General features: G+C 44.6%; 1 protein-coding gene across 1 annotated transcript; it reads right to left on the bottom strand.

Moving 5' to 3' along the window:
• Positions 1-483: 483 nt before the first annotated feature.
• Il12a (interleukin 12A) lies at positions 484-7,801 on the bottom strand. Its single transcript, XM_004639851.2, has 7 exons — positions 7,730-7,801; positions 6,838-6,983; positions 3,844-3,957; positions 2,982-3,023; positions 2,867-2,908; positions 2,630-2,773; positions 484-1,011 (listed from the first exon to the last, which is right to left on the bottom strand). The coding sequence occupies exons 1-7, from the start codon at positions 7,743-7,745 to the stop codon at positions 856-858; spliced, it is 660 nt and encodes a 219-aa protein (XP_004639908.1). The 5' UTR covers positions 7,746-7,801; the 3' UTR covers positions 484-855.
• Positions 7,802-10,804: the final 3,003 nt, after the last annotated feature.

Genomic DNA, 10,804 nt, shown 5'->3' with positions numbered 1-10,804 from the left:
CAATAGGATTATCAAAGTACTAAAATAACATGGCATTTGATAGAGATAATTTCTTTAAAAATTAGCATGGTTTAGAGAATTAAAAAGGTGGAATTTAATATTTAGTTCAAAAAGAAGAAATCTCTTACACCAGGAAGTCATATATGTGAAAGATTCCTTTTAAAACTGAAATTAAGGGAACTGGGAAATGGATGAGGACATTGTGGCCAGTTTTAGAAGTCATTTTGTTTAAATTTCATCATAGCTTTTAGTTTGCCCCAAAAATGAGTATTTTAACTCATTTTGAAATGATCAAAAAAAAAAAAAAGAAATGATCAATTACATTAGAAACATACAAGAATTATTTTCATTCCATTGCTTTATTATTCAACATTTACAAAATATGTTTCACATCCATTTGATAAAATAATTTAATAAATATAATATAAATAGATATAAATTAGCTCATATAACTTTATGAATAAAAATATTTCAATAAATATTTTCAAATAAATTATGCTTGAGTGTTTCTACAAACACTGGTATAGAAATAGCTTATCAGTTCTTGTTCTTCTAGTAAAGAGAAAGAAAGAAATTCAGGAAGGACATTTTTTCTCAGTGGCAATTTGTTCATAAGAACTTAAAAAATTCTTAAAAATAATAAATATTAAATGTAAATGTGAGAGTCACTTGTGTGGCCACAGCCCCATCAGATGGGGTACACTGATACAATAGAAGCAAGAGTCTTCTCTCAGGAGCTTCAGTATGACCGGGGCTCTCTCTCTCCCTCCCCAGTTCCTAACCCCCAGCTTATTAACATTTCCTTGGGTCAAATTTTATAAAAGGGACACTGAGGTTGGGAGGGACCTCAGCCTTTTAGGAAGAACTCAGGTAGCTCATCATCCTGTCGATGGTCACCGCACGAATTTTGAAAGCATGAAGGAGTATGCAGAGCTTGACTTTAGTTTTATAAAAATCTGGTTCTTCAAGGGAAGTTTCTTGTGGCACAGTCTCACTGTTGGCATTCAGGGCCTAGAAGAGCAAATAGGGCATGGAATATTCCAAAATGAAAACACTCACCTGTAAAATGAGTGAAGCCAATATGTGCTTCGGAGCCCGCAACCCAGGCCCTCCTCACCCTCCCAAACACACCCCAACTCTTATTCCAGCCAGGTGGGCCAGTAGAATCTGGGACAGAGAACACTTGTCTCCAAGCATGTGCATCATCTGTGAGCTCTGAAGAGACCCTTAAAGGGGCTTAGAAAAGTGTCAGCAGGAGTTGTGTTTTAGAAGGGCCCAATTCTGTCAAGGTGACATCTGCTATAATATCCAATTAATGTTTTATATATTAAAAAAGTCTCCGTCCTGCTGGAGATATAGCTCAGGGGCATGGTGTCTGCCTGGCAAGTGTGAGGTCCTGAATTCAATTCCCAGTAGCACGAAAAAAGTCCCACTACTTTTTAGAGCAGAGGTTATGAGTTGATCTGCTGTTAATCAGCGCCATCTATTAGTGACAGCCCCATTTACTGTAGAAACGTTGGTGTAAGAGAAATAACCTTGCAACAGACTTTCCCGAGTTTAGCCTTTTAATTTAAGAACATTATGAGATCTTTGGTTTGAATGATGATCAATAGTCTCACTTGCTTATCCCAAAAATCCTAGAAGAAAGGTAGGGGCTACAAAACCATGCCGTTTTCGAGAGGAGCACCCTGAGGCACAGTGGGGTGAACTGACAGGGGTCTAGTTGCCTGTTGACTGGGGAAATTGATTCCACTGCCCAAGTTACCCGAGTTATGGTCCTAAAAATGAAACATCAACTTGTCAACTACAAGTCTAGGCTTGGGAAGTTTCTTTGAAACGTGCACGAAGTTCACTGCCTTTCAAACAGGTAATATGGTACGGGCGTGCGCGTGCACACACATCTGCACAGAGAAGTAAAACAATGAACTAAAAAATGAATTGCTTTTCAGACAATGACTTCTGCCCCCATGTTTTCACCCTATGCCTCAGGCAGTAAGAAATTCACGCCATTGCTTCTGCCTGTTTGTATGTGCTGTACTAGCACATTACGCTATAGGGCCCAGAAAATTGCACAGCAAATTCCTGCCTCCCTCATTCTTATCTTTTGTTCACACTTTGGTTCAAATTGAGTCACAGTGAGGCCCTAGCCAGGCCTTTTTTCCTCTAGCCATATTTGCTGCTCCCTAAAGGTCAGTGAGAAGGTAAGTGCAGTAGGGTTCTTTAGTAGGAAAGGGACCCTAGGGGCTGGGGAGATGGCTCAGTGGAATAAGCGCTTCCCTGGAAAGAGACCCTGCCCTTAACAAGTGACTTAATCCTCTTCTGTTTTAGTTTTGTTCTCTGCAGAGACCTCTCATGGTTGTCGGGGGGAAATGACAGAAGAAAACGCCCGCAAGCATCTGCAAAGGGCCTCGTGCTCACCTTGTGGTCAATAGGGGGAAGGGTGGCTTCTTACTGTCCTGCCCACGTGTGTGCCTCCTGCAGAGCGCACCTTTTCTTTTGGGTCTTTCAAAAGGGGATGTTCAGGCCTCTCTTAATCCAGGAAGGAGTAATTTTATTCTCCTTCATCAAGGACCCTGGATGGCTACCTTCAGCACAAGAAAGTGCGCTCACTGATACAGTGAGGCCTTACCTGAATCAGCTCATCGATAGCTGAGAACATGGTTTGATCTAGAAAGATCTGGCTCTGAGGATCCATCAAAAGTTTTGCATTCAATGCCTTGAACTCCAGTTGGTACAGTTTCAAGTCCTCATAGATGCTATTAAGGCACAGGGCCTGAATTAAAAGACAAAATAGAAAAGAAAACATTGATATAGACTAAAAACATCACCCTCCATTGCATTTGAGCAAAATGTGGGTGTTTCTTACCATCATAAAAGAGGTCTTTCCAGAAGTTAGGCAACTCCCATTCTAGAGAAAGAATAATTAGACATCAATAACTTGAATTCATCACATGGGAGGAAACTTTTGTTTTTTTACTTACAGTTTTGAAAGAAGTATTCCCAGAAGCCAGGCAGCTCTCATTCTACAGAAAAAAAGCACATATCAAAGTTGTTAATTCCTTAACAATTAAAAACTATAATACAAATTGATATGTACACACAAAAAATTAAAAAGTATTGTTCTTATGTCTATTGAAAAACAAAATTTCATAACAAAATAATTAGAGAATAGCAATAGTTAATACATTGTGCATCATAATCTTAAAAGAATGGCCAAAATGTGTCTTGGCATACAAGTTATAGACAAAAAAGACTCTTACAAAGAAGAAACTAATGGATAAAGGTGCAAAACTTTCTCTTAAAAAAAAAAACAACAAACAACAACAACAACAACAAAAACCCAAAAAACTTTCTCTTCAGTGAGCGAAGAGAAACTAGAAATATAAGTGAAATAAATTAGCATATATATTCTTAATATAAATCTTTCTGGTATTTCACCTCAAACAAAAATAGGACAAAACATATAATGTATAATTCATCATTTTAAGTATTATGAAGCACATAATTTAGAAGTTTTAAGTATATTTATATTCTTGTGCCAAAAATCTTTTTTATAATTCTTTTTCAAAACATAACTCTTTTGTTTATTTTTGTGATAGAGCCTTGCTATACAGTCCAGGCTTGCCTGAAATTTACTGTGGAGCCCAGAGTGGGCTGAACTTGTAATAACTGTTACTCTTGCCTCAGCTGCATGAATGCTGGGATCACAAGTGTGTGCTGTCACACCAGGCTTTCAAAATTTAACTCCTGATGGGCACAAGAAACATGCAGATCTCTGACAGCTGAGGCCTGGTGTGCAGCTCCTAGTTTTATGGTATGTTTTGGGAGGAAAGCCTTCCATACCTTGACTAGTTCCAGGGGGACACAGGCCTTCAACGTGCTGGTTTTGTCTATTGTGATATCTTCATGATCAATCTCTTCAGGGGTGCAGGAGTAAAATTTAAGGGTCTCTCTGGCCTATTCAAAACACATGGCAAGAAGCTCAGTTGTTACTACTTATAAAATGCCTGATTGGAGCTGGATGCCCTTGACCTCAGTTTTCTTGGCCTGTGGGAAATTTGGGATCTTCACAAGGTAAAATAAGTCACTTCCGTTCTCTTGCCCCTCCTCTGTACCTTAGTGTAGGGCCTGTGTCTCTGTTTAACATCGTTCCCCCTTATTCATGCACTCTAAATCATCCTAATAGGTGTGCTAATCAGCATCTACAGCACACTGTGATGCTCACTTCTGGTGAGAAGCATTTTTCTTTTGCTGAAGTGCCCCTGTTTTCTGAATATGTTTCTGAAGGATAGCTTCAACAGGGGAATGGTTAAGGTCATAGTTGGGTGGGTGTAACAAACAAGCAAACCCTACAGACTATCTGAGATTTAATTTGCAGTATTAACACATGCAATCCACATACAGAGATGTCATCTTCCCAGCATGCTGGCAAGCCCTGCTGAACAGAATAATGCACAGCATTTTAAACTATCAGTGACTTCCTGGTTGAAGCTTGCAATTATTTTTTCCAGTCAACAAGGCTGATATGTGTCCGGCAGCATGGTACTGAAGACACAGCAAAGAGAAGGCTGCAGGATGCTCTACTGGATTCCAAGTTTAGCTGTGAGAACAGGCAAGTGCCCAAACACTTATCAGCAGTGAAGAGGCAAGGACACAAGGACTCTAGCCGATACCAGAGAGGAAAGCAGAGGGTTCACTGGAAATCAGCCATTTGCAGGAAGAGGATTAAAGAATTACAGGTAGAGGAAGTGAGTTTCAGGTTGAGGGAATCGTGTGAGTCATGAGCCAAAGACTGAAAGAGCTGAACACATCTGGGCCAAAGTAGGACACTCTATCTCTGTGGTAGGTAGTCTAATCCCCTCACCACTCTAAACACCCACTTCCCCATCCCTGGAACCTCAGACGAGGTTATGTAATACAACAGAGCAGGAATTACAGTGTAGGTGACCTTCACATTGCTGATTGGCCAACTCTATGACACAGAGAGTATCCTGTAGATCCAAGTAGGCCCAGTGTAACCAGTGGGGCCTTTATAGATGGGAGCAGGAGACAAAGGAGTTAGTCAGAGTGATACAGCAAGAAGAAGCAAAGAATACTCCTCCCCAGTTTATATTTTCTTTTGTGGTGCTGGGGATGGGACCTAGAGCCTCACACATTCCAGGCAAGTGCTATCACAGTGAACTTATCACAGTGCTGGATTTGAAGGCACAAAGAAGCCCGATTCCAGAATGTAGAAACTTCTAGAATCCTGAAAGGGCTTGGTGATACATTCTTGAATTCACCCAAAGGAACGTAAGACCTGCAGGTGCACTGATTTTAGCTCAATGGGTCCTATCCTGGACTTCTGACCTGAGCTGTAAGATAATATATTTTTTTAAAAAGCCACTAAATTTGTAGTAATATGTGACAGCAGCAACAAAAAATGCTTTTTTGGGGAGAGAGAGAGAGGGAGAGAGAGAGAGAGAGAGAGAGAGAGAGAGAGAGAGAGAGAGAGAACATGAGGAACCTGTGTGCTTCTTCAGATCTTTTCAAAGAAAGCTGAAAATTTAGATTCTTACATGAAAGTTTTAATTTTTCAATGGCATCCAACTCAAATATTAAAATACAACAAAATAAAAACAGTGTGGGTTACACCCCGCTAGTCTGTGGGCCTGTGAATCCCGTACATTGGCCAAACTCTGTTTTGCACAGCAGCTGCTTAGTTTGGAAAATCAGACAAAGTCATGGTATGAAAAACATCCAATTTCATTCCAGAATGTTCTGACCTTCAGCTCTACATCTGGGACCACAAGAGCCAGCTTTATCGCATCCAGCATCTATTTAAATTGAAACACCCACACCTTATCCATATTGAATCTTTCTCCAGGAAACAAAGCACTTATCTCTGCAGGTTTCATTTGCTGAGGCCACATCATAATTAAGATCGATTGAACTATGAGGTGCAATTGGCAGTCTGTTATGAAAGATCAGAAGGAGAGAAGAAAGGAGCTCTCTAAGAAGGCCTTTGGCCTTCTTGAACTTATTTTAAAATTTTCACGATTTATCTGAGAGCAGAAAGGGGAAAGGATGTGGGTTTTTTGGGGGGGTGGGGTGGGGGGTGGGGAAGGGGTAGAGGTGCTGGAGATGGAACCCAGGTTCTTGGATGTAGTTAAGCAAACAGTGTATCATGAGCTACCCACCTTGGGGATATCCATTAAAACATTAGTCTTTGCTATAGCCTTGAGCAGTAAAAACAAGAGCTAATTGAACAGTTCCAACAAAAAGGAACAGAATTTAGTTTGCATGATAATATGAAATCTGGGGCAAAAAATAATGATGTTGGAAAGAAAATTGGACACCTCTTCCCTCAAAAATAAAGGCTGCAATAAAGTCAATCTGCCCCTTAGATGTGCTGCTCTGATACAGAGCTTTGCCACCCTGGATGCTGGCAAGGAGTGACGGGCCCATCTAATTCAGCTTTGTAGCTTGGATGGCACCAGCAGTGCATCTAATAACTGTTTTCTGAATCAACATGCGACGTCAGAGAATCAGTGTGCGCCTGACAAAATTCCATCCATGTTGGCAGGCTGCAAAGAACACTAAATATCTACTTTCCTCACTGTAGACACAGCCAAAATGAATGCCATTTTAATTTATAACCACCCTTTCTGCCTCTGGGGACCCCAATTTCACTGAGACTCTAGTTAATAGTCAAGCCATTTGTGCAGTTCTCTGCCCACTCCTGACAACCACCGCTGAATTACGATTTCCCCGCAGTTCCGCAGGGCAGCAGTGTGGCTCAGTGCCATTGTTTAGGCAGAGCGCTGCGAGGTGGGGAGAAGGACAGGCGGAGCTCACCTTATGAAGCGTGCTGTTCACAGCCCTCAGCAGGTTCTGGGAGTGGTTAAGGCACTGGAACGTCTCTGCGACTGCTGTGGACCTGGGGAGGCTCCTGGCCAAACTGAGGCGCACCAGAAGAGCAAGGCTGGCCAATAGGAGGAAGTCTGGAAGGGAATCAGGTGGGCTGGGTGCTTGGCAGTGGGCGTAGGCACTGCTACCCGCAGCCAGTGTTGTCCTGTTCGTCCCTCCATCCCCTGCGCTGGCCTCCCTCCATCCAGCTCCTACACCTTCCTTCCCACTGGAGAAATGGATGGGGGGGGCGGGGGGGGGCGGGGCAGGGAAGTGGCTCCGAAATAAGCACTTCCCTGGCAAGCACAAGGACCTGAGTTCAATCCCCAGTTCCACCAACAAAAAAAAGAAAGAAAGAAAGAAAGGGATCAAGGTTTTACAGAGCAGCACTGTGTCCCCGAGCTAGAAATCAGCTCCCTGGGAGCACCCAGAATGAGCTGGGACGAGGGTGCTAGACTCAGCATGTCCTCAGAGAAAGCTGGCACTGTTGGCTGGGGAAACCGAGGCCAGGCAGTTAAGGGACTGGCTCAGCCTCAGCCCACTGTGTTTTGAAAGCAGCAAGTGACAAAGTTTCTGTTTCAGAGCTGGCTCTGATCTGCCTTTTCTGGCTGTCGCCCCTAGGCTGGGCTTCAGTTTCTTGTGGGTGCAGTGGGCATAATGACAGTTTACAGCTGTTGCAAAGTGAAAAGGAACAGTGCCCCACTGAGCGCAAGGCGAGGGCCCAGCCGTCCTCTCCTCTTGTCCAGAGGCTCCCATTGCCTGCCAGGTTCCCCTAGGCCAGCCCGGGCTTCCTGTCCCTCTTCCCCAGGCCGCCAGTCCCTCCCTCCCAGCGGGTACTCACTGCGCGCAGGGCCCATGCTGAGCGATACTACACACCGAGGCAGCGGGTGAGCACCAGGTTCAGGCGGCTGTTGGAAGCAGCCGATGCTGATGCAGGCTATGACCCCCTGATGCAGGGGGCCACATTTTTATAATTGCCTCGAGAGGCGCGGCAGGACTTTCCCGGGACGAGGGCTTTGCTTTCTCTCTCTGTCTCTCACCACATCGGCTTCTCCGGGACACGTGCGGCGTCTGGCACGGCCCGGGGCTGGCGGCGCTTTCGGATTAACTGGGCTGCAGCTTTTCTGGGGCCGTCCCGCCGACTCCCACAAGCAGGAGGGAAAGCGAAATCAGCGCTGAGTTGCCCCCACCACATCCTCGGGCTTCCTGGCTGGGCCAGAAGCCCCTGTCGCAGCTGCCACCGAGCGCAGCGACCCCGAGAGGCATAGGGGAAGCGACACTTGCTCGCTATCTCCTGCATCCAGGCTGCGCACCCAGATGCTGACCACTGTCTTACTCGGGGGTGGGGTGGGGGGTGGGGGAGGGTGGGCGTGGGGTGCCACTCATTCCCCACCCTTCCTCTCAGCTGGCCCAGTCTGTGCCAGGCAGATTCTGTGCCAGGCTTCAACATGAAGCTTACATCCTCAGGGAATCTAGTTTCTGATAGGGTGAGAGAGAACAGTTAGGATTTTGCGGGCAGGGGCTCTGTTCTGGGAGGAAAGGCTCAGGCTGACCCTGCAGCTGAGCAGGACCAATGGGGTCCTCCTGGCAGCAAAAGCTCCTGGGAGCAGCGGCACCAGCCCTGAGTGTGGAAGGACAAGTGGGGTGGGCTGCAGGTTCTACCCTGGCCAGGAATCAGGGCACAGTCAGGCAGAGTAGACTGAGGGAGGGCCTGCGGCATGAGGGCGGGCAAAGCTGGAGTAGCATGCCATCCTCAGCAATGTGCTTTTCAGGGTGTCGGGAGCTTTTGAGGGCTGTAGGGCAGGGAGATGTGTTTGGATTTGTGTATTTATTTATTTAGTCAGTACCGGGGATTGAACTCAGGACCCTACACTTGCCAGGCAAGCACTTATTCTACTGAGCTATCTCCTTGGCCTGGATTTGTGTGACAGAAAGATCTTTTCCATCAGAGTGTAGAGGGTGAATCCCAGAGCCAGGGCAAGAATGGAGGGAACAGTTGGCAGGGGATTGCCACAGGTCCCTCAGGATGGAGGACAGACAGTAGACACTGTGGATGCTCAGGGTGGTGGTGGACCTAAATTTTGAAGTTTCTCAGGTGAGAGGGAGGGAAAGGAAGACAGTGAGAATGGTTGAATGGAAGCTGTTTCAGTTTCTGCAGAAGTTACTGTAAGCGGGGAGTGAGCTTGGAGCAGTAGGAAAAGGTGGTATTTTGGAGGAGCTAGATGTGAGTTCTCATGGGACTTTTCTTTTCACTCATTTCTCCTCCAAGCATTAGTCACTGTGTACGCAGGGGAGAGGGGTTCTTTGGCCACCAGCTTGGAGCCTCCAGTGGGTCTGGCTGCGCTCAGGGTAGAGGAACTTACATCTGGAGCTGCCACCTTTGTAGACTCACCAATCCCAGTGAGGAGAGGCCTTTGGGTTCTTCTTCCTTCTTGTCTCTGGGTCCCCATCAAAGTCTAGATCAGGAGTTCAGTTTAAGCATTGAGATGCTGTCATGAATGTTCATCAGGGGTGACCTCTGCTGAAGATGGGGTTGAGAGGCCAGTGAGGAGACATTCATGGTGGCACTGGTCTGGCCCAGCTCCTGACTTAGCTGCTGGTATCCATCTTCTGGGGCAACTCATCTGCTCCAAGGTGATGGGGCAGCACTTAAGGGACTTCCAGGTGTGCATGAAGTAAGAGCAGTTGTGATAAACTCAACTTCATTCTGACTTTAAATACTTTTTTTTAAAAAAAATATGTGCAATCCTGTGAAGTTACTGTTGTGGTCAGAATTTATAAGGGAAAAGACTTAATACAGGACATTAATTTATAGGACTCTTTTATAATATTCACCTGAATATTATAGTCCCTAAGGCCCTTCCCATCTTCGAATTCCCTGTGGGGAATTCGACCAATTGGCTGTCAGGAACAACTATGGTTAACAGCTTGTGCGAAACAAATGACGTGCAGAGCTGAGTTGTGCCACAGGGTTTAGGATGGATTTAAAAGTACTTAAACCAGGCATGGTGGTGCATGCCTATAATCCCAGCAGTAGTGAGGCTGAGGCAGGAGGAATATTGTATGTTTGAGACCAGCCTGGGCTACAAAGCAAGCTCAAGGTCAGCCTGAGCTGCATAGTGAGAGCCTGTCTCAAAAAAAAAAAAAAAGTATTTAAAGTCAGAATGAAGTTGAGTTTATCACAACTGAGCTATTTCTCCCCTAGAAGGACTATCTTTAATCACCAAGTATTAAAAATAGAAAAGTAATTTCTACTACAGAGCTGAACACAGGACCTCTGTTCAGATAAATTTTTGCCACCAGATATAGTTTCTAACCCACTCTACTGTGAAACATTTTTCTGACATGTTGTATGTACTCTAGCCAAGAGGAAACAAATACTTTCTTCTATAATCATATCACTTTCCTATAAAAGACAGTCTTGGCCTGTGATTATGACCACACAGTGTCTAGTGCTATGTTAGAGATTTTGGCCAATTTGTATAAGGAAAGAAAAGGAATAAGAGATTTAGATGTTGGAAAGGAAAAGCTAAAACTGTCAGTTTTATAAAGCTAATACATGGAACCAAAAAATAAAAACACAAACAAAATATATACCAGAATAAATACACAAAGAATTATAAATAAGATAATTCAGGAACTGTGGTGGATTAATAGTCAACTTGTAACACCCAGCTGAACTGAATCAGGATGGGGCTCGGTGTGGAGGGCCACCTGTGGATTGTTGCCAACAGCATAAAAAAGAGAACTGGAGGGTAAGATGGTGTGCTGTTGATCTGTTGGAGAAGTATGTCATGCTATCCTAATGGCCTTCCTGTTATGAACTTGGTTGGTCTCACTTTGGAAGAGCTTGGGTCCTCATTTTGCTGAGGATGCTGTGGTTCTCTTTGGGGAAGCTCTGATTCCTACTTGGAGT

Source organism: Octodon degus, unplaced genomic scaffold, assembly GCF_000260255.1.
Source record: "Octodon degus isolate 3935 unplaced genomic scaffold, OctDeg1.0 scaffold00115, whole genome shotgun sequence".
NCBI lineage: Eukaryota > Metazoa > Chordata > Mammalia > Rodentia > Octodontidae > Octodon > Octodon degus.
The sequence above is the reverse complement of the archived record's forward strand: the minus strand, read 5'-3'. Positions and strand labels throughout refer to the sequence as shown.

Excerpts from the sequence above, each read along its gene's own strand:
- Il12a (XM_004639851.2), bottom strand. Across the intron at positions 2,774-2,866 it reads GAAAGACCTCTTTTATGATG|GCCCTGTGCCTTAATAGCAT; the intron begins GTAAGAAACACC and ends CTTTTAATTCAG. Across the intron at positions 1,012-2,629 it reads CTATCGATGAGCTGATTCAG|GCCCTGAATGCCAACAGTGA; the intron begins GTAAGGCCTCAC and ends TTGCTCTTCTAG.